Source organism: Apis florea, unplaced genomic scaffold, assembly GCF_048593485.1.
Source record: "Apis florea isolate Af1SG1 unplaced genomic scaffold, ASM4859348v1 contig_3036_pilon, whole genome shotgun sequence".
Taxonomy (NCBI): Eukaryota; Metazoa; Arthropoda; class Insecta; order Hymenoptera; family Apidae; genus Apis; species Apis florea.
Window position 1 is genome coordinate 875,837 of NW_028256694.1, and position 24,805 is coordinate 900,641.

At 43.0% G+C, this 24,805-nt stretch overlaps 1 protein-coding gene across 4 annotated transcripts in view; it reads right to left on the reverse strand.

The window, feature by feature from the left end:
- Positions 1 to 24,805, reverse strand: part of bi (T-box transcription factor bifid) — a 90,235-nt gene that overhangs the window by 57,360 nt on the left and 8,070 nt on the right. For all 4 annotated transcript variants that reach the window (XM_086908115.1, XM_086908114.1, XM_086908113.1 and 1 more), the window contains exon 2: positions 18,064 to 18,388. In XM_086908115.1, the coding sequence (XP_086764241.1) occupies positions 18,064 to 18,388 (325 nt within the window). The remainder of the gene's footprint in view (positions 1 to 18,063; positions 18,389 to 24,805) is intronic.

Below are 24,805 nucleotides of genomic sequence, written 5' to 3' on the forward strand. Positions count from 1 at the left end.
AACTTGTTTGAAACGATAATCGATAAGGAGAAAGGAAGAGGCTGGTTTGTCGGTTCGTTTTGGTGGACGCAACGGTCGTTAACGAGCACCGAGAGAAATCAGGGGGCCGTTTCGGTCGGACGGAGAGAAAGGGCGTAACCCCGTGACATTCCTTTCGAAGGCGTCCGCCGGTTTAATGGCCCTCTCCCTCCCCTCCTCCCCCTCCTCCTCCTCCTCCTCTCTCTCGTACAGATTACGGGAAAAGAACGTTCGGCTGTGATGAGCGTCGAACACGGACACGTGTTCGGCCTTATGATTTTATAAGAGGAGGACACGACGAGTTTTAGTAAGCGTTGCTCTTCTCGGCCGGGAGAGGTTCCAGGAACGTTGGGGATCGTTGCTTTTTTTGCCGGAATTGTGGGTTTTCGGGGGAATTCCAAGTGTTAAGGAAGGGGAGGAGGTTTGATCGACGAGGAGAAATTGACGTAGTCCCCCCCCCCCTCTCTCTCTCTCTCTCTCTCTTAGGATGGTTTAGTCTCTTTGATTTTGAGGAATGCAATTGTTCTTGCGAAGGTTCTCGAAGGGGGGAGGATGCTGAAAGGAACGCAACTCACTTGTTCTTCGTAAAACCTGGTCGGCAATCTTCTACTTTCGGGTAATTCCGCGGGTATCCGTGTCCTACGCTCCAACACCTCGTGTGTCATTTGCACAGTGGATATCGCAATTCGGTGTATCCATTTCAACTATAAAATTTCATCCTGTTCTGCGTAAACAGTGTTACAGAATCCGGTTATGGTATGAACGAAAATATCCTATCGACTCCTTTCCAATTCCTTTCCGGCAATTTTTAATAATTTTCGTCAATGTTCACCCTGTCGTCGAGACAACGTATCCTATCTCTCTTAAGTTAATTCCAAAATTCCTGATACGAATTTCAACAAATTGTTACGTAGTCGCGAAAAATTGGATTTTCCCTTTCCAATAAATTTCTCTCTCAAGTAGCTCGAAGAGGGTGCTTCTTTCCTTCTTCCTTCCTCTTAAACCCTTCTTCTCTCGAGCCGAGGGATTTCAGGACACCCGGTGTACACGTTTCCGCGGCAGGTGGAAGCGAGAACCTCCTCTCCTCGCTTCCAGGAAACACCTCAGGAGCCCGCGGTGATGCGCGAGAACGAGGAGGAGAGGGGGCCCACGATATAAGCACGCGGCGAGCAGCTCCACGTCCCTCCAAATTCCTCGTCCTCCTCCTCCTCCTCCTCTTCCTCCTTTTTTCTTCGTCCGATAGCCTCGGACCCACCCCCCCCCTCCCCTCTCTCTCCGCCCGTATTTGTTTCTCGGACGGCGCTAATTTTCGGCGTTACGGCTCTATCGGCCGAGGCCGATCTCGCCTCCGGCCAATTCCTCCTCAAACGTTTCCCATCCTGTCCTCTCGTTAACGTAGAATGGAATCGAAGAAACTAGAAAGACTAGTGGCTAGGACACCTTCTGGTGCAATTCTAAGCGACGGTGTAGAGCGACGATGAAAGGTAAAAATTATTGCTTTTATAAAATCGTAATATTCCGATCGGAGTTTTTACTCGAATCCACGCGAAACTTGCCGTGGTGTCTGAAGTAACGATTCTCGACTCGTCCGCTTCAAATGTTTAATGCAGGAAATTGAAAAAAAAGAATTAATCGCAGTAATGAATTCCCTCTTGGCTTTTTTACAACAGCTATCAGAGCTACTAGTATTGTAGTATTCATTCGAAATTATCCACCGTTGTTGCATAAATATCGAGAATACTTGAAAAAAATAAATAACCAAAGTTTTATCGTTTTAATGGATTTGATAGTTCCAGTGTTGATCTGTATTAAACAAGAAGGAGGAGGAAGCGTCGATCGATCAAATTCGTTCGTACGAAATTTTTCCGATCAAAATGAAACGCTTGCAAAATATGATAAATAAACTCGCTTTATCAAACCGAAAACTATTGCAATTTTTCGATACTCAACCGAGGATGTATCTATCTGATGATTTTTCAACAAAATCAATATCAAGATTTTCGAAATCAAGATCGACAAGATAAATAACTTGTCGCTTGGAAACTGTAAAACCAACTCTCTGTACTCTCTTCGCAAAATCCGCGTAAAAAGAGATAGCCCCGCGGTTGGATCGATCAAAAGACCGGGACAAATTCGATTCGTTTTAACGCGCATTCGTTCCCGCGCATATTCCCGCCCGCCTCGGCCGATAAATCGAACAGTTGTTTACGAGGCATCATTACCGACGCGACGCTCCCGCCGAAAGCTTGGGATACCGCGGCAACCCGGTAGCATCCCCCCTTAATTTATTTTATCGCCAAGCTTCGCCCACCGATCATTTCACCCGGCCAACGGCCGCGCTCTCTTCCATACGGATGCCCGTGACAATAAAATTGAAAGCCCCGCTGCGTTTTATGGCGAGATTAAAAAAGAAGCGGCGAGAGGCTTTACTTGTAAATTGCAATCGCGGTGCGTATAGAGCAACCACTCGTCACTCGGGATTCCGTACGAGATAACGCCGTTCCGCCAATGCGAGAAGCGAATCTTGGATCGATCTTTGTTTTAAAAGGATCGCGTGATAGAGAATATATATATATCTATATATTTGATATCTACGCTTGCGGATGGAAGCCGATACGTGACACGATTTATGTTCGATTTCGTTAATTAAACGGCGAGCAAGAGCAATTGGAACGGATATCGATAAATTTATTATCGTGAAAGAAGAGCACGATCCTTATCGAAAAAATTTAAAATTTTACAGTTTCCCCTCTATCCTATATATATAAATTCCTTCGCGTTTAATTACAACTTCAATCGACGAATTCATTCGTGAACAGTTCTATCTTCAATTAGAATTAAAGTCGATGCAAAGTCGAATTAATCGATTAAATTTAATTAGAAAACGTCCAGGAATTTTTTCGCTCCTATCCTTCCCACAACTCGAAGACCTATCCATCTATAAATTTCGAATCGATTCTCCCTGCACTCGCGACGCTGTGCCCCTCTCTCTCCCTCTCTCTCTGTCGTCGAGACAACAACGATTCATCCGCGCGGCTCCCGTTCGAGGGTGGCGTGTCGTGAAAGCGAGCCCGCGTAGGCGTAATTACCTCGCGCGCCTCCTCTTCCCGCAAGACGAAAACCTGTCCCCCGACGCGTGAAAGAGTCCCTTCCGGGTCGCGCCCCGCCACCGTCGCCGGCTTAACGCGATAGAAACATCGCGGATAACGGGAGACGTTTCCACGCGGTATTTCGCGAAATATACTCGAACCCTTCGAATTTTTGATCCGCGAAAAAGACTTACCAGCGTGATTCGCTTGTCACGCGAACTGTTCGATCCTACGTATTCCAATTCTGGCTTGTACCACGTGCAATTTTAGATTTAGAATTGCATTGTCCTTTCCATTGTTCTTAAATTTCACATTCAATGTGTATTTTGTATTCATATGTCGCTTTATTATTAATAAATATAATACGTAGAGCACGAGTGCAAAGGGTTGTTGAAATTTTATTTTTCCCGAACAAGAGGAGGAACTTATTCGCACGCCTAATACACGATGGAGACTACATAATACACACACGCACACACACACACACACACACATATATATATATATGGTAATCCGATAACGACGATGCAAGTAACGTAAGCGTGAAGTGAAAGAAGTTGGAAGGGAAGGGAAGTTTAGCTGGATGGAGAGGGTGAAAGCCGATAGGAAAGAACTCGAGCTTGCCTCCTGTCCCTAGACGAGCAACTATACGATTTCAAATCCTCCTCGTTTTCTGGAAAATTCCAGAAAAAAGAAAAAGGAACGCAGTTCGCCCCCGTTAAAACCGGCGAAAAAGAAACGGGCCAAGTCTCGATCAAGCGAGAGAGAGAGAGAGAGGAGGGGGGGGGGGGGCCTTGTCGAACAAATCGGTACAAACGATCGTCGTAAAGCAGTTAAGGCGAGTTTATATATATACGCGTGGAGGCGGTCGAACCGAGATGACCAGCCCCGATAGGGAAACCGATAGTCGGGGCTCTCCCTTTATCCCCGGGGCCGCGGGACCCCCGCGGCGTGCAAGTTTTTTAACCGGGGATCCAGGGGAGCCAGGGTCCCTTGTCTCGAACGTTGCATCCTCCTCCTCCTCCTCCTCCTATTTTCCTCCTCGCAATTTACGTTCTCGACGCAGAGGAGGAGGAGAAGGCGGGGACGGATCGGACGATTTAATTTCGCTTTCCTCGGGCCTGGAACGAATCGGCTTTGTTTCTTCGTTAGCCGCTTTGTGAGAGAAAATTTGTGTGCAAGCCGAGATTTTGCAGCTCGGATTGATTTCTGGCCGCGTTTATATCGGTGAACTCGTTCTACGTCTCTCTCTCTCTCTCTCTCTCTGAGGTGATTTGAATTGATTTGGAGGATCTTATCGCGATTTCTTGCAGGCGGCCTATTTTAAAAAGAAAATGGGATAGCACTTTATGCTCGCGAATCGATGATTCCACGAAGGGAGATGGGAATACCGATTCGATCTTGGTCCAAGAAGATCGAAGTATTTGGGAGGAGGAGAAGTTTGGCGAAATAAGTTTCCCTCGGTTGAAAAATGATTCACGTCCCTGTCCTCGTGCGTCACCTCCGCCACAATGAGCCGTATCCACTTGAACGGTTGAAAGGGGTCCCGAGGTCCACCTTTCACGCCCGAGGACAATAATTACCCGCGTCTCATTTATACCAGCCGGAGAGCGGCTCGAAAAAGAAACGAAAAAATATGTGTGTGTGTGTGTGTGTGTGTGCGTGTGTGCTTCTTTCTACAAAATAATACCATGGAACGAGCATCCGCTCTGGAATGATCGACCTCCCCCTTCGACAATGATCGACGGAACGCGGCTAATTGCATATTCATTTGGGCAGCTCGTAAACGGATCCCCTAAAAAATCGAACGGAATAGAACGAGTTTCTTTTTTTTTCTTTTTTTTCACACGGGGCGTGAATCTTTTCTCTCTCTCTCTCTCTCTCTTTCTCTACATGGGATTATTCCTCCTGGAAATCTATTTTCGGAAATTGGGTTTTTTAAGATCGATTCGATCGGCTCGCGTGAGAAAGTCAGGTATTCGATTCGATTATTAAACTTCAATCATCTCGAAATCCATTCTTAACAAGTGTCGATTTTTAAAATTAAACACGGCATCCCTAACGCTAAAATTTCCAGTTACAATTTGTCTTCATCCACGAAATACATAATTATTCGCGTTGCGATTCTTCATTAAAATCCCATTAAAGAATCGGTTCACCCTTCATCTCAGCCCGATCATCCCCCCAATCACAGGGCCGCACACAGGATTCGAGGAAAGGAGGCGCGCGCACACACCGATAGATATAGATTGGCGCCACACGAAACGGCGCGGAATTTCGGGATTAATTCTCGCGCGGATTTCTCGAGGTGGTCCTCCCAAGGCCGGAGCCAAACCTCGAGAAACTCGGCATAATTTCACCCCGTTTATGACTCGCCAAGAACAAATAATAATTTAGTGGGCGTCTCATCCTCCCCCTCCCCCTCCCCTCCTCCTCCTCCCCCCCGGCCGGCCGGACGGCCGGTCGGCCGAGACACGCTGTATAAATAACGAGTGGCGCCAGCCCAACTTCCACCCGTGTTACATTATATCTCTTACCCGTTTACACACGCCAACCATTATATGCCTGGCCACGCACACACGCGCCTGTCAAACGCCTCTCTCTCTCTCTCTCTCTCTATCGCACCCTTTCCACTCCCTCTTCGACCTTATACGATTTCTTATTAGCCCTCGAGCAAGCTCGAGGTGTGAGAAACTCGTGAAGATCGTCGATCGGCAGCATACCGGGTGGTGCTTGAGCAACTTCGTCCGAGAGATGTAGAGTACGAGTGGAACGATCGAATTTTTCACTTCGAGTCTCTCTTTTCGTTGAAACGGTGTGACTCGCTTGATCAGGAATGAAATAGAGGTGTACAGTAGGAGGTGATCGACCGTTTAACCTCTGATTCCAGCCAACCTCTCGAGCCCGAGATTCGAGATTAGCCGAGGAGAAACAAACGAGGGAGGGGGTTATCGATCCTCTCGGCCGGCGGTTGTTCGTCCAAGGTGCGAAAAATGCGGAGGCCTCTCTTGAATTATAATGACGCGATCGATATGTACCGGGTGACTCGTGTTGCAGGAATCAATCGTTGGAATAAATCTTCTTGTAAATGATTATTATCACCGTTTTCACTAGATTCAAAAAATTGCAATGTGATCGATACTTTTGAAAAGTTGAACGTCACGAAACTGGAAGACGCGGTCAATTAATCGGACGCGGTGTAACCCTCATCGATTTAAAATCCATTCGTATTCCCTCGATTAGTATCGTAATATCGTTGGCCACGACGTTGAATCGTTTGTTTGCCCAACCCGGCATTATTTCCAACGCTCCGTGTGTTATTAAGATCGGCGATAAAACCGGCGGACACGAAAGCGCCGACGATCATCGCATCCACCTAGACAAGGTGGAGCGCGCGCACGTATGCAAGAAGACGAGGCCAGCACGTTCCCCGAGCGATCGTGTAACCCGTGGCTACCGTGCAATTATGTCTTTGCCGAGAAATTTCCCGCGTCACGGCCGATGAAACGGGCCAATGCTCGGATTAACATCCGTTTCTCGCTATATAATTTCTCTTCCCAACTTTTATCCCTTATTTCCAGCAATGCCGATGTCAGCTGGTAAACGAAATGATTTTCGTCTCGAAAATTCGAAACGAGCGTCATGTCGAAACGTCATGTATTTCCACCGCTCGATCGAGTAACGATCGAATCGAGTCGAAGTTTGGGGGAATAATGTATAAACGAGATGTTCAAACGTGTGCCCATCAAACGCACTCTTATTTCCTCCCGAATTTCTTCTCAATCGTTCGCAAGAATTCAATGATTTCGTTCTCATACACACTTCTCTGTATTATATCATCTTCGTTATTTTCCTTCAATCCACGTATCCGAATCAAAGAATTTAATTCCCTCATTGTTCGCGAATTAACGAGCGGACGTAAATTAGCACCAAGTTGTTGTGGTGGCGCGAGCGATCCTTCCCATTAATACGGCCTGGTAAAAGTATGCTGGCCACATCCCGTGCAGGCTGCAGTGGCAGCTGGCGAATAGCGGGGTACCTATTAAAGTCCTCTAGATAAAGCGCGAGATTAATTGCCCGCATGCAATGGGTAATTGATCAGATCCAGTTCACCACTCGCCTATGCGATGCACGTGGATCGAGGTAACGCGATACTTCCATGGAAATATATATATTTTTCTCAATTTATTTTCTCTTCAATTTATTTATTTATCCCACCGTTTTTATCCCCTTACTCGTACCCACCGATATTTGTTAACGCGTATTTTGATTTAAAAATACTTATATTCCCTCCTCCTCGATGTTTTCTTCTTTCTACTCGCAGAAGAAGAATACGTTAGTTCGATTTTTTTTTTTAATCATCGTATCACGTGCATTGTTTCTAATTTCAATGTCGTCAAAATATAGAATTTTAAAATACGTTAAAGGGATTAAGGAACACGGACACGGTGTGCGGATTAATATAATTATGAACCAGCTTGTTTTTTTTTTCTTTTTTTTTTTCCAACCCAGAGAACACACGTTTAACTTTCATTGCTCTTCGTTAATTATTCGTTTCCCGTTAACGATACTAATTACAATATAATTATACCTCGTTAGACGCACTTATCACACCTCTGCGCGGCCTCCCCTCCCCCTATATAAAATCATAAAAGCAACTTATCACGCGAGCAAGTCGTAAAACGCGAAATACGAATCCGAAAAGTGTCATTAACTGGCACGATCAATAAACGAAAGAACAGAAACAGAGAGACAGAGAGAGAGAGAGAGAGAGAGAAACACGATCTTTTCACATCCATCCTTCCAACATCTCAAACATCTCTTTGAAAAAAATCCAAATTTCCCCATTGAGAAAAAGAGGAGAGTCCACCGCGATGAAAGTGGAAAGGGAGTGGGCCGACGACGATATCAATTAATCCAGAGGAGACGAAGAGGCGACGTTTCCACCGCGTGAAAGGGGACAGGGTGTCGCCAAGACGGATCTCGGCTTCAGAAGAATAGAAAAGCCAAGAGAGAGAGAGAGAGAGAGAGCTGAAGAATGAAGTTGAATTCGCGCGTCTCTTTCTCTCTCTCTCTCTCTCTCTCTCTCTCTCTCTTTTCCATCTATCTGGTCGCGTTTCACACGTCTCGCGTGTACACTACTCGCGGTGAAAAAAAAAAGGAAAAGAAGGGGTAGGCGAGCGAGTGTGTGCATCCGTAAGGGAGGTGTGGAGGTCGAAAGAGAACGAAGAAGAAGGCGACCGTAACAGCTTTCTATTTGCACACTGCCTCTCCCTTTTCATTCGCGACCTCCCTTTCGACACCGGCGTTATTTGCATTCAGAAATTGGCCGGGGAACCGCGACCTCCTTCCTTCCTTCCTTCCTTCCTTCCGACCGAGGACTCGCCTCCTCCTCCTCCTCCTCCTCCATAATCGAAAATTTCCTCTCGATTCGTCTATTTTTAATGCATTAATTACAACTTTATATATATATTGGAATTGTTCGAGAATGGAAACCAGTCGTTTAAACGTGGATATATCATCTATTCCATCTATCTTCTCATATACCCCTTCCTCCCTCCTCCATAATCGAAAATTTCCTCTCGATTCGTCTATTTTTAATGCATTAATTACAACTTTATATATATATTGTTGAATTGTTCGAGAATGGAAACCGGTCGCTTAAACGTGGAAATTAATGTATGATAAATCGTCTTCGATCGGGATTTCCATCTATCTATGATCGCATTTCACACGAAAAATTCGCAATGCTCGGCGAGAAAGAAAAGGAAAGTTCCACTCAGAGGATCGGAAATTTCTCTTCCTCCTCGTCAATTCCAAGGGACGATAAGATTGAAAAGGGGGAAAATGTATCGATATTTAGCGCACGAGAATCCTGTCCACGACGATACTCGCGGCGCGTTATATATTCGCACGATACGAAGCGAGGAAAAAAGCGGTGGAGAGACGGCCACGTAAACGGTCGTTATCTCTTCACGCCGCTCGGACACCAATATAAATGGTAAGTGGGATATGGCGCACAATTCCTTTTTTGCCACCGACTTTCCACAAATTTTCTTCCTCCTAAAAAAAGGGGAAGAAATTCTCTTCTTCTTTTTCGATCTCGAAAGAATTTCTCTGTTGTTGTTTCGTATTAACAACAGTTTTTTAAACGGGGAATATCTCTTTTTAATAACAATTGTTATTAAATTGTTGGAATAAAAATGCTCGATACAAATTTCGATACGATATTTGCCATGTAATAACTCGAATTTACGAAACTCGAGCCTCGTGAATTGTTAAATTTATTCTGCGAAAAAATAAAAACGATTTTAAAACTTTTGCGAACGAATTCGAGAAGAGAAACGAACGAGCGGAGGGTAATGATTTTCGAATGGATGGATTCGAGAGGCGTTTGTTGTCGATTGATCGATCGATTATAAAATGCACGTCCACTGCGCGTCTAACCAATCGTTCTCGCCACGAATTACCAGTTCTACACCACGCTTCTGAGACACGCTTTTTTTCATATCTATCTTTTCTATCTAACCACGGAATTACACTTTTTACAGAGTTAAATAAAACTAAGTTTGATTAAAAGGAAGCACATTCTTCTTTATATTGGGACGAGGAATCTCAACACCTTCCGTTTCCAATCGCGTCCCACTTGTTATCCCGTTGCACCGTTTAACGAGCGTCTGACAATCGGCACCGCCCACACCCGTCAACCGCGCTTCTTCTTCGATCATGTCAACGCGGACGGCCCCATCCTTCAACGCCTCGGCTGAGACCAGCTCTCCACTTCGGGCAAGAAGAAGAAGAAGTCGTGTCGGCCTCGCGTGCGCTCCATTCCCTATCTCGTAATCGCGTGTACAGGCTTTTGTAGCCTTGGAACACGTTGCAAAGTGTCGTCGCAGATAAGGACATATTCGAATAGAACGAAGAGGATGGGCAGAATGAATTTCTGGGGCGCGGGAATTATTATTTATCCGTTCCTTTCTTTTTATTTTAATTTCTTCTCTTTGAATCTTTTTTTGTTTTTCTTCTTCTGAAAATTTTTTCAATAGCGATCGAGTCAAAGAAATCTTTATATTTGCGCGTGTCAAAGTAATTTCGAAAACCAGACATCCAAACGTAACAATAGGTTTCTCTTCGAACGAAATTGGATTCTTGATCGAGTTAAAAATTGAGGAATTTTCGATCTCTTCGAAACGACTGCACCCGATTCGAGATAAGAAAATATTATTTCGTCGGAATAAAAATTAATTGGTTGGTAAAAGAATTTCTCGAATGGGATCGATATGAGGGGGGGGGGGGGGGGGAGGAGGAAAAATTTGCACAAGAACCAGATGGAATTGCATCGGAATCATTGGGTTGCGCAGAAAATTAATCGGCTACCGGGGATATAACGTTTCAATAAACACCGAATAACCTAATATCCGTATCCCGGTGGCTAATGTTGCAATCGAGTTTCCATCGGAAAATCGTATAATCTTGCCGGCTAATGTAACGCGTGGATATCATAACCATTCCTATGGAATAAAAGAGAAACCGGCTTCGAATTAATTTCAATCGAAACGTATCCAATAATATTTCAGTTAAAATGCCTGTATTCGGTGCCAATTAACCGATCCCCTCGCTCGCTACGAGGAGATCTCGCTCGATTTTCATCCGATTTTATTTGAGTATCGACGAATAATCCCTACGATAAGGATGATCACGTGGTGATCGTGGACGAGGAAAAGCGAGGAGAAAGCAATTGGAATCTCGCCACTTTTCCTCTAGAGAGAACTAGTCGAATAAAAATACCGAGATATTTCAAGCGTGGATCGAAAGAAAAATGGCGAGTATGGCAAAATCGTTGGAAATCGTTCCAAGAAATTTTTAAGATCGTGAAAACATGTCTTAACCCCGAGCAAATTTAAATTTTCTATTCATTCGTTTTGAAAATAATCATACGACGAATTATCATTTATATTTTCACTTCTTAAGAGATGTTTTTCTTTCCTGTAATTTCCCGCAAATTTTCCTAACTCGATCGAAAGCAAAGCAAGAGCAAGAGCGAGAAAAACTTAAGTAAACGCGGGGACGAAAATCGAAATAAAATCCAGCAGAAAGACACGAGGAGGATGACGACGAAGGAGAGAGAGAGAGAGAGAGAGAGAGAGAGAGATGGAGGGGAAAAAAAATCTTAATCACGGGGTTGGATCGAGGCACACGCGCGCGTACGTACCCCATCGCGCGCTTCACTGTAGCCTCTATTCCACGCTTGGCGGGGTAAGAGGCGTAGTGCGCGCGAATAAAGAAATACTCAGCGACTCGACAGACCTAATTACGAGCCACTAAACCGAAAGCTCGAGCAATCAATCTCGCGCGCGTCGAAAGCGCCCCCCCTCCGCGCAGCCACGGCGCCCACGCGCCCTTCTTTTGTTCATCCACCGATCCACCACCCTCGCCGCGCTGTCCTCTCCTTTTCTCGACTCGAGCGCCGTCTCGTTTCATCGAAACGCGAGGAATAAGCAACGTCGCGTCGAAACGAGGTGTCACGCGACCGATGCAAGATCGAGATAGAAACCGATAAAGCACCGGGGAAATTCGAAAAAGGGGGACGAAAATTGGGCGGGGTCGCGCGCAAGCGTTTTTTCGAAAAAAAAAAGAAAAAAAGGAAAAAAAATGGGATATCAAGTGGATCCGAGAATTCGAGTTTTCGGTGTTGAAATTAAAATGTAATAGCACGTATACATACACTGCGTGATGATATTAAGAGGAAAGAATTATTATTAATAGTTCTCTCTGCTGATTCGATGCTAACAGAGTTCGAGAATGATCCCCAGTGAGATTATAGAAAACGAGATTTTTCGAAACGAACCGGTCCCGTATAATTTTATTCACGATTGTGACCCAATCGTGGAAACACGCGTTACACATCATCATCATCATCATCACGAGTATATAATATATACGACGCGTTAAAAACGACGGTATGAATCAGCGGGCATGTGCTAAACTATAATGTCAACAAACACCGAGAGAGCCATCGCGGCGCCGTTTGTGTACATCGCGCACATTTGTTCTCGAAATCCCGTAACTGTCCTTGTACCACGCACGCCACCGATAACGAATTCAACAACCGTACATAAATTCAACACGTCCACTCTTTTACCTCCTTACAATTTTTTACCTAATTACAATCTAACCTCGCAACATTGATCAATTTCTAACTCTATTCTACATCGATTGTCCCTGTACGCACGAATACCTCCTCTCCTCTCTAACGATATTTCTAACGTAAAATTCGTAAAATTCGTCCAACATCGAGAGAACGATATATATATACATATATATTTATACAAAAACGCTCACCTCCCATCTCCACGCCTTGTGGCTGGATCCACACCGGTCCCGGCACAGACACCACGTGGGAATTGGCCAGGCCAAAAGGGTGGCACAAAAACAGTGGTGATGGTGGTGGTGGTGGTGGTGGTGGTGGTGAAAAACACGAAGAAAACACGGGTGCACTCGTGCGCCCAGCTCGTGCAGGAGGGACCGACGGCAGGCATTCAAACGAGCCCCGTCTCCCCCTCCCTCCTCTTCTCACCCCTCCTCTCTTTCTCCTCCTCCTCCTCCCCTCGCTTTCCTTTCCCACCGCGCTTTCGTTCCTCTTCGCGAGCGGTGTGGCGAGAAGGAAACGTCGATACAACACACGGCCGCGATACAACCACTCTCCGACACTTCCACCACAATCGCAGAGCGCATTTTCAGGCGTGCTCAGGCCACCACGGCTAATTACCGACCCCGGCTATGAACGCGGGATGAGCGCGACCCAGGAGGAGAAAGCGTCCCCTTCGCGGCCGAGAGAGAAACTGAGAAGGCCCGCACATGCGCCACGGCCGAGGCCAAGACGAGGACGAACGAACTCGTACGATTGAATGGTGGGGCTCGGGCGCCCGAGCGAGACAGAGATATAGGAGGAGGATCGGTGGTGGGGAGGATGAGGCGATCGCGGACCGCAGGTAAAGGGCGAGGGAGGCTGAGCGATGCGTTGAGGGTTTTTTAGGGTGAGCAGGGGAAGGAGGAGGACTTCTTTTTTTTTTTTTAATCTCATAAGTTCGAGGATATTTTAACCTCTTTTTTTTTTTTTTTTTTTACGAAAAGAACAAGAGCGAAAATTTTGTTATTTTAAATCGATATCTCGTAATTTAGAAATTGTCTTTTCACGTCTTTTCCTTATCACCGATTCTCACACACACCCTTTATATACGATATCTTTCTTGGACCATTAATCATTTCGTTTGAACACTTTTCTTTCTCGCGGGGGGTGATATTACGCGAACGATTACGTTGTAAGTGTACACACCAACGCGTGCCTTTTTCTCTCTCTCCTTTTTTTTTTTTTTTTTTTTCCTCCCTCAATTGGACGGCAAAAGTAAATCGACCCGCGATCGTCCCGCCGATACGCACGCGAACGCGTGACGGAAATCGCTTTTGTTTCCTCGGCCTTTCCTCGGCGAGAAAGCAGCGATAAAGAGAGGCGAATGATCGTTCACGGAATCTGTGCCAACAATTGTTAAGCACGCGCTTTGACTCTCTTTGGGGAAAGTATTTAATCGTAGGCGGAAGAAAAATGAAGAAATTCAACCCCCTCCCCCATACTTTTCGTTGAATAACGATCGTAATAGTAGTTTTCGTGTCGTCGATGAAAGAATTTCCAGAGATTTGCCCGATCCGTGTTTTGTTCGGGAAAATAACGGGGTGGTGATAGATAGTAGATAGTTTTTCAACGCAGGTTGATACGCGCGGGTTGGTAATGAGAGTGATTACGCGGCATTGGTTAGAAAATATACCGCGATTATGATACGTGCATCGAGCCATTTATCTTTTCTCTTTAATCTATCGTCGACATTAATTGATACCTGTTACACGTACCACGTTTCTCATAACGTTTATTTAAATAAATGATAGTTAATCTGGCATTATCATTCGACGTTTAACGCCTCGCGAGCCCGAAACTAGTCGTTTACCGTGTAAACCACGTTCAAACGTGCACAAGTTTAAAAATAATAAACGTTCGAACAACGATAAACGAAAATTAATAATAAATATTATTCCATTCACACTTTTCGAAAAAAGCGAAAGCGATCCCTCCCCCGATCGTTAAATTAACTCCTCATCCTCGTCGAAATTAAAATATCCCTATCCTATATTATTATTATTATTATTATTATTATTATTTCGAATGTACGCTGTAATGACACGACAGTGGTAGAACAAGAAGAAGAAGAAGAAGAAGAAGAAGAAGAAGAAGAAGAGGAAGAAGAAGAAGAAGAAGAAAAGGAAGAAGAAGGTGGCGAGGACGCGGATATCTTCACACGATCATTTCCTCTCCCTCCCTCCCTCCCCTCCCCTGCTAACCATCCGTTTCCCGTCGAGGTGGAGAAGCCCGTTTGTCGAAGCGAAGATAACGGTGATGAGCGGCGGTATTAACGATAAGTACAAGTTCAAACGTCAAAATGGACATGCATATTTCATCGCGCCGCGATACCGAGCCGGCGGCGTCCGATCGCGACACAGGAACGCCGATATCTCGTTTCGTTGCGCAACTATGAAAATTACTGTACCCCTGTCCCGAAGATAATGCACGATAATTCGCCTTGCCTTTAACGCGACACCTGTCCTCGACGCCTGTATCTAGAGACGAGACTTTTGTTAAAAAGAAAAAAAAACCTGTTGCAGCAGAAGAGAGAGAGAGAGAGAGAGAGAGAGAGAGAGAGAGAGAGAGAGAGAGAGAGAGAAGAAAATCTGCAAATCCAACTTTCAAAGCGAGTAATTTTTAGAAATTGGATAAAAAAAGGAAATAAAGAAGGAAGGAAAATTTATTAGCAAGAATTAAAGATAGACGAGCAGAGATCGAGAAGGATTCGTTGAATAAGATCGATCGATTATTTCCGAACAGACATAACGTTGATTTTCCAAGAAATGTGGAAATTAGAATTTTCCAGAATACAAATAATAAAAAAAAAAAATACGTATTCCGTTTAAGTTATTTCGTCTTTTGAAATTTTCATAATAATTGAGGATAAAAATCAATTCTCGCGAATAAAAAAAAAGGTGAGAAAATATGCAACAACGAAGAAAATGGATAGCACAAGCCTCTACTCCCCGTTGAACTCACTCAAGCCATCCCCGTGGAACTGTGGGCAAGCTTTATTGCTTGTTTGTTCGCTCGCGTGCTCCCTGCTTTGACGCTTTATTTCATTTAAAAATCACGCGAAATTAAGTTTCATAAAAGAGTGGCTAAACGATTTCAACAGGCTGCGAGCAATTGCTAAGAGAACGTCTCTCGTAACCGCGTCAAATCGTCGAAAAAGTCGTCTCTTTCCCTATACTTTATATATAACGCTTATACAGCTTAGACGCTGGCCTAATTGACTCGTTTAACCGGCCTTCCCCCACCTCCCTCCTCTCTCACTCTCTCTCTCTCTCTCTCCCTTCCTCGATCGACTCGCTTACGAATTTCTACGCTCGCACTTCCGCTCGTATGTGTGTGTGTGTGTGTGCGTGTCGCACACGCGACCAAAAACCGTAATTAAGCGTTTCTTTCAGAATTGAACTAGCGTGTAGAGGAGGAGGATCCATTAACCGTTGATTTTCTCGGAACGGTAGCCGATCTGAGACCGAGTGGCCTGTACTTACGTTCACGTAATTACCGTGAATTTCATTATTATCATATGGAAAAGACGAGGAGGAGGGAGGGATCGTGCTAGCTCGATCGCGTGAACGCTCGAGAAATTTTAGTACGCGTCGGATATATATATATATATATATATATAGAGAGGACCTTATTTCCTTATCGCGATATTTAACGCAAGAAAAGAGAATAACGCGCGGTGGTTCAAGTTTCACCGAGAACCGAGTAAACAAGATAAAGATCGAACGTTTCACCAGGATGCGCAAAAAAAGAAAAAAAACACTCGGGGATCCACTCGTGTAAAGGAAGCGGGTATAACACGAATTATCATACATTGGATAATATCGGGCGCGTCGAATATTGCGTCGTCGATCGATTTTCTATTCTTGGAACGATCTCGCAAGGGAGGATAATTTTCGAATCGATCGAAAAACCTAGGAGATTACCCTTACGTTCCTTTATAAATAACGACACCGATTTCCCCTTTATAATATACGAATCGTAAACAGTTCACGGTACGAGTTTAAACGACGCGTTTAATAAAACCATCTCCAAAAAAAAAGAAGGAAAAAAAAAAAAAAGGGAGAAAGACAGAAAAAGGGATACGCAAAATAATGAACAGGCAGCGAATCTCTCCGATATATCATAAATCTCCCCGAATCCATCAACATCCTCGCCACCTGACCATTTTCCAAGAATCCTAGACCAATCCTCCTCCCCCCCCTTGAGCATAATCGAGGGCGGCCTGCCCGCGCTCTAAATCAATCTCCATAGCTAAATAACAAGCTTACTCGGCCTCGAAGCCGAGGCTCGATCGACGACGAAGACGACGACGACGACTATCACGGATAATTACACGCGCGGAAATTGCGGCTGGCCCAATCCTGCGTCCGGTGGTCTACGTCTCAATACTCGTACGCGCGCCTCCTCCCTTCTCCTCTCCGTCCATTCGTTTCGCTCCTGACCTGTACCAGTGGCCGGTCGACCGACAGCCAGCCACGCATCCTTCTCTCTCTCTCTCTCTCTCTCTGACTGGAGGAAGAGAGAGAGAACGATGGACTCGTACAATGGCCCGGGGTGATCCAGGGCCCCGAGGACCGCTGCCTTCCCCCCTCTTTCTCTGTCTCTCACCCTCTTTCTCTAAGTATAGGGCTCGCTTAACGATGTTTGTTTTATACATTGGCAGCCTGTTCACCGAACCTGTAATCTTTCTAAACGAGATATTACCCGGGCCCAGAGAAGCGAGAAGCTGGCTCTGGCTTCGTCTACGAGACTCTCTCTCTCTCTCTCTCTCTCTCTCTCTCTCTCTCTCTCTCTCTCTCTCTCTTTCCTTCGGGACACACGAGCGCGTGGAATACACGAAATTGGAGGAACCGCACCCGAAAAAATTGCATTCACGGGTTAAGCACGCGGATCTCGAAGGATTGGAGGGGGGATTTTTTTTTTCTTTAGAGAGAGAGAGAATAGGAATAAATTGTTTCGTGAGATTGGAGACGGGATCGTACATCGCGTCGATCATCGCGAAAGGAAAGAGGGAGGGGAGGGGAGGGGAGGGGAGGGGAGAAGGAAGGAAGAACGAGTATAAACGCAGGGGTATAAGCATGAGCGCTCTTTCCCCGTGAACTATTATAACTCGTATCTGTCACGCCGCGTGTGTTTTCCATCGAAACTACCCCTTTTCACCCGTCCCCGTTCGATCGTTGTAAAAGTTTGCGCTTGAAAGGATTTCCAATCGTGGAAAGGGTTGGGGAAAGTGTGCGGGCCGGCCATAGAAGGCCTGAATCTTTAAAACGCGATGAAAGGTGGTAGAAGGTAGCCTGTAGGAAAGTGATAGGTGTATGCACACGTAGATCAAACGCGATCGATCTCGCGCACATTTCGAATTTCGCGGGCTGAATTCCGGCTGAATTCGCGAACGAAAGCCAGGCCGGGAACGATTTTCTGCGGTTTCTCGCGGCGACTTCTCATGTTTCGCTTGGAAACCCGTCATTTTTCTCACGGCTCTTGCCTTACGCCGTTACCTTCCTTTCTCTCTCTCTCTCTCTCTCTCTCTCTTTCCTTTCTTGAAACAAGTGTCATCATCGAAATCAAGCCAACAAACAACAAACCTTAAAATTCGTATCTCGCCCCTTTTTTACAATTTACAATCGATACAATCGAATAGATTCCCCCCCGTTTAAGTTAACTCGATCCAGTCGTCCTAGCCTTCTGCACGACTAATATCGGCGAAATTCAATCCAGATTGAAACTCCATTGTCGCGCAAGAGGGATGCAGAAATAAACACTTACCGGCCGCTCTTGGTGATGACCATTTCCGTGCCGAGTTTGTGGAACTTCTCCCAGAGCTCTTTCCCCTCGAGCGTCACCTTGGGATCGTCCACGACCCCGTCCTCCTCCGGATGATGGGGGGGCACGAGAGGGTGGTGGGGGCCTGCGAGGGGGTGGTGCGGCGCCAGAGGGTGCGGCGAGGTGTGCAGCATCCCCGGAGGCAAGGGAGGCCTGAGCGGCCTCATCGCTGGCCCGCCAGGACCACCTTGATGATGATGGTGCAACGCTGCCGCCGCGGCCGCCAGCACGGCTGCTTCCTCGGGCGTGTGCGGACCCAAGCCTAAACCTGGAAAGAAAGAAAGAAAATGGATTTTAGGGTAATGAAACGGCCTGTGAGAAAATTGAAAATAGTATAACGATAGTTTTGTTGCGTGTAATTCGTGAATTAATTTGTAAATTGATTTGTTGGCCAAGTTTTTGGGGTAATTTCATTAGAATTTTATCACGGAGATTAATTCGATCATTTCGTCCCTTGTTGATAAAGGGTGAAATCCGTGAAAGGGGAGGATTGAAACGCGCACAATTGGAAATGCCAAAGTTATTATTTATTTTATCGCGGGAACCGTTAAATAACTGAGGAACGATAAACTTTATCTTTCTTGCTGGCTGTAAATCAACAACAATACGGGCCCGAGTGTCGGTTTTGATAATGCGCATTTACGATTTCCCCTCCGATGTTTAATTAAAATATTATTAACGTTTAATTCCAATCGAGTTCGCGCAACCACCGCAAAAATAACGGTAACGCAGCATCGCCTCCTCTCCCTCCCGCTGTTTTCGAGAACAGCGTGTAATCCTTTCTGATGGAAAAATATCCGATATTTATCAACGATGACCTTTTGTTATATATAAATTAAACACAGTGAATTGGCAATGGCCCGGTTTCAACCGATCCCACAAATTTTATTAAACGACCGTCGATTCGATAATAACCTCTCCAAGGTGTATAAATGTTCGTATATTCGTATATTCCTTTCGAATCGAAACTATATATAACTTTAATCTTTTTAAAAAGACCGAAAGGGACCCTCGAAAAGATCTCGTTTCCGATCGATCGTCTCGAGAGAAGGGCAATTGTCTGGAATACAGAGATCGCACTATTGACCCTCGAATCCGCGTCAGCTCTATTTTTAAGATGCGCTCGAGGGACGAAGTATATTCGCGATTTTCTTCTCAAAGAGAGAGAGAAAGAGAGAGAAATCCATCTGCCTTCGGGCAACTTTCGAACTTTTCTCAGACAGAGCAACCTTCGGGGCACGAGAGTAGAAGGAGAAGAAGAAGAAGAAGAAGAAGAAGAAGAAAAAAAGTAACAAGTAGTTTGAACGGGTGGGGGGTTGCGAACTGTCAGTCGATCCACCCTCGCGAACTTTAAGCGGTTGTCTTTCACCTTTTTATCCCTTGATCTCCTTCAACCTCGAATCCTGTGCCCGCCAATTGTGTTTCAATTGGAACGATTATCTTTTCTTTCTTTCTTTTTTTTTTTTTTTTAATAATCGCCAAGTTCTTTGTAATCGAGATTACAGAACAGAAATGATCGGTCCTCGTATCGATATAGGATCGTCTTTCTTTTTTTTTTTTGTATTAAACGAACCTTTAAATAAATTTTAAGGAAGAAGTTGTAACAATTTGTTAAATGAGAGTTTCGTGGCGAGACAAATCGCTTCGCGTTTTTCGAATAAATAAATTTCAACGCGTGGACAATGCGTGGAAACAGCGTCAAGTGGCGAGTACGATTTATCGAATAATTCGAAATCATCGTGAACAGAGTTTGAATAGAGTTGGAATATTTACTAGCGTGCAAACATTGGATAAAGTATTGAGCAAATATTATGTACACTTTTGGAATAACAATCGATAAACGAATAGAAATGAAAAACCTTGTTGCAACTTGTCAAATCAAATTTACCGTTTCCCAATGAATCAAATAATTACCTAAATATTCTCCACTCGATTGTCGTGTAATAACATCTTATTATGCTAATAATGCTTCCACAAATAGAGACGATATTTATCGTTCCATACCTCCATCTTGTTTGGGGAAATTTTTGTAAATTCGTCGGCATCCTTTCGGGTAAATTGAGTATCAATAAACGAGCGACAGTTAAGATAACCAAGTAAGACTCAGCTTCCAAGTTCTTATTACCGAATTTTCGATCGAAATTTATCGAATTTTCCCCCCTTTTTTTCTTTCTCTCGAACGATATTTCATTTAAACGGATCGCCCCCGTTTAATTTGCCTAATTATTAATCGCTAGGCAATAAAAGAGAGAGAAAAAATTCGACTTTATACGATCTTTGTACGAAAAATCTACGCGAAAAAAGAGAGAACGAATTCGAGCTCGACCACTGACCGCTTTTCTCATGCGAACAATTTCATTATTTACAGCGGCTTATCCTTCGATTTCCAACGTGTTTTCTTTACTTCCGATCAATCGCGAACTACCTGTTGCATTGAAAAAAAAAAAAAAAAAAAAAAGAGAGAAAAAAGAAAAAAGGAAAAAAAAAATAGAAAAAGAAAAATAAAACTCATCACTCTCGTTCGTAAAATTTCGTTCGTAAAATCCTCCGATCGGTTACAAAACTTTGGCGGAAAAAAAGAGAAGAAAAAAAAAGGACTTGTTAACTATCGTGCATCCTCCAATTTTTATACACCGCTATATTCCACGTTGCACAGAGATGCAACATCGACGCGAGATATTCGTCGTTTCGATTTTAAAAAAATTTTTTTAGAGAAAAAAAAAAAAAAAGAGAGAGAAAGAAAAAAGAAAATCTTTAAACAAAATATTTTCACACTCGATTAAATTTAATCATAATCATTTTTTCATTTCAAAGAGAAAGAAAGATAGATCGTTCTAATTAGCCACGATATATCCTATTTAATAATAACAATGCGTTTACAAATTTCTTTTTCAACCAAGGAATACACGATTGAATAAGCTTGCTCGATTATCGTTCATAACGATGCAAATCACGATTATATTATTTATGAATAATGACACGGTTAATAGTTAACAACACGGACACGGCTCCCGGTATTTTCTTTTCGTTTCAATCAATTACCGACAGCGGAGCAGGTAGGAGAAAGAAAGAAAAAAAAAAAAAGAAAAAAAAAAAGAAAAAAAAAAAAAAAAAGAAAAGAAAAAAATACAAAACCTGTTGCCACTGTTAATGACTTCATGATTGTTATCATGCAAAGTCCGCGCGAGCCGATCATTTAAATCGATACTATTTATCTGTTTTGTATATACCGTTCCTTCGTGTATCTCGTGTTTCAAGCGAACACCCTTCATTTTTCACGGATAATGGATCCTGATTTTTACGTTTCGTCTCTTCCTTTCACCGCACATTTCGACGAAATAAAGAAAATGGAACGATTACCACTTTTAAAATTTTAAAATTGGCATTTCTTTCCTAAATTTTTCCTTTTTTTCTTTTTTTTTTTTTTTTGTTCCTTTATAACGATTTGATAATTTTATTTTTACAAAAGATAAGAATAATCGAAGAATAAAAGTAAATCGAGGCTTCGTTTTTAAATTGAAATTGAAAATTTCTTTGAAATTCAAAATTTCAACCGTATATTTCGTTCGTTTCTCTCTCTCTCTTTCTCTCTCTCTCTTTTTTTTTTTATTTCTTTAGCAAAAATCGTTTCCTAAGCATCGCACTCGCGCAAATACTTGATAACTTGATGTAAGATAAATAATTAAAAATTCCTCTCAAATCCCAATGCGCGAGCCTCGATTCAATTCCAATCCTTTCCAACAGTTGGAATAGAATATAATACGGATAAAATATAGATAGGAATAAAATGTATCTTTAAAATATATCTGCATATTTTTTTTTTTTTTTTTTTTCCTATCTCGATTCCTTCTCCCTCTCGAAATTATTCTCGAATTGTGGGAAATTGTTAAAACTCGTGCAAATGGTATTGCACGAGAAATGTTGTGCAATTTGCTTGTTGATTTTCTTCAACAAGCTTTGTAACGATGCAATTTCAACAACGGTGTTGATATTCCTACCAGTTAGAAACGGAAATGTGGTTATTAATAATTTGATAATATTATTTCACCATAAACGATCCACCGCGGTGCAATTAAATTGTATTGTTGTTCCATCATCGCGGCCGGCTAACGTGTACATTTCGAGCGAATTTTTGGAAGGGAGCACGGCAATTTTGGAAAACCTGTGCAACTGTTTCGTGTACGTTCGACGTAATTATTCGAGCATTACCGCTCCCGGAGATAATTATTACCGGTCGTGTTTTATATATTTTACGCACGTTAATGACGATGATTCATCGAGGCCGAGCCGAGTCTCGATTTTCGAACCACTTGTTGGCTCGTCAATTTCCCGAATATGGAATATCGAAGTGTTCCGGTTGTTCGAATTGTTCGAAATCGATTTAATTATATCGCGAATATCGAATACGAAAAGAATTTTCTTTTCAATTTACCTTTCTTCTGCTGTGAAAGTGAATAGATGGTAAAAAAAAAAAAAAAAAAAAAAAGAATAAAAATTATTTAAGAAAAGAAATATGTTATAATTCTTTTAAACATTATTATTTATCGAATAATAATCCGATATTTTGATCAAATATAATTAATAGATTAAATTCTATTGTTCCTTAGTCTTAAACTTTTAAACTAATCATTCTGTAAAATTTTCTTGCGAATAATTGTTGCGAATAACATTCGGAAGATTGAATTCGCAAACAAGCAATTATCGAGATAAAATGGCGGTTGAATATCGATCGGAAGGAAGGAAGAAACGATTTTCCGAATGTTATCGCGTACAATATGAAAAATCGAACGGCGAGTTTCGATAAACGATCGCTCCATTTTTTATCCGGGTAAATTTCACCTGGAAACGTGGACTACAATGCCGGCTGCCATTAATTGCGTCGCTTTCTATCGGTCGTCTGTTTTTATTTTCCCCCCCTCCCCACGACACCGAACATACCATGTCTCGAAATGTGAACGACTCGATTCAAATCGATTTCTTCTCGACCAGAAAAAAAAAAATGGCAGGAAAAATTGGACGAATATCATAAAACGATTTTCATATACCTCGATTTTTCTCTATTAAATCGAATCTGTATTAAAAATATAATAATTGTTCTTCGGAAAAAATAACGATATATATATATATCAATTTTTAATATCTTTATACCGTTCACTCTTCGATCACGATACTAATACTCGCTTTTTCTATCGTAGAAAGATATTGAACGAATAAACATCGGATTGTTTATAAAGAAATATTCACGTTGAAAGGATTTCTATAGGATCGAAATCCAAACGATACGAAGCAATCATGTACGATAAAGCTCGACGAAAAGTAAGGAGAGAAGAATAAAAATTATGTATTTGTGGAGAGTTAATTACCTAATCTTTCCAAACAACAGCTCGTGCATTACCAGTCCCTCGCTATTTTCACTGATTCACCGATTAATTAAACGAAAACACACTGTTAACACCGTTTTATTAAACTTTTGCAAGCTGAACACTAACCTGTCTCGCCTCTGCTTCGTATACTACGCGTCTAAACATAATTATTACGATATCTGCGCAGATGTCTCTGCGGTCGGAATTCTGCGTCCACCGTGTGGCGCTTACATTCAAATCCAAATTTAACGAAACGAGTACTCCTATCGAGTCGAAATAACGATCAACTCTTAAAATTCTCTCGCGTTAATTGAACTTGAATAATTGACGAAAATTAACGAAAATTATTAAACGATAAATTGCGAGTAACGAACTTTTAATTTATAAAACGCCTTTTATTTCGACGATCAATTGTTTCTAAATTATAAAATTCGTTTGCACAATTTATTATCAAATTCGTGCAAATTTTTTCTTTTTTCTTTTTTTTTTTTTCACAAATTAATCAAATTTGTACAATTTTGTAACTCGATAGTATCGATTAATCTCCATCTCTAATCTCCGTTCTATCGAAACGTGATTGAATTCATTCAATACGATCCTTATTATTCACGAAACGTGATTTTCCTCCACGGAAAAAACTTTCACGGTTAAAGTATCTTTAAACCTATTCGAGTTATTCTCTCGCAAGAAAAAGAAAAATCGATCGAAAAAAGGATCGAATAGCGGAGGACGACACTCGGTCTGCGTTTTCCCCGTTTTCCTCATTCCGCTCGTTTTCTCCACGGGTTACGCGGCGCGATACGTGGCGGGAATTTCGAATGCGGGGAACGTCGGTCATGCCCTTGGTGAGATTAATCGCCGCTGGACTGCGGTCAGTTGGCTTGCAGCCCGGATAGAAAAGAGGAAGAGGCCGAGAAATGACGGGACGGACGACCAATAAGAATGACAGATCGCTCCCCCCCTCCCCCCCCGATGACGTATCTCGGGGGAAAAGCGCCACCGTGCAACAATTTTTCCACTTCGGGCTGCGATATAAATCGCTTCACGATATCGCGTACATCTTTTTCGAGCGAGCAAATATATATAAATAATGGACGATTATTTAAACCAAGATTTTTCTCTCTTTCTTTCTTTCTTTCTTTCTTTTTTGATCACGAGTCACGCGTGTACAAATCAAGCGTTGCGAAAACGAACGAAAATGCAAACGGAGGATGTACGAAGATTTCTCTTTGGAATGGGAAAAGGGAAGAGGTTTCGATTGATTCGGATGGGGCGTTACATAGATCGGATAGATAGAATGGTCGGGGCAGGTTTGCATTTTC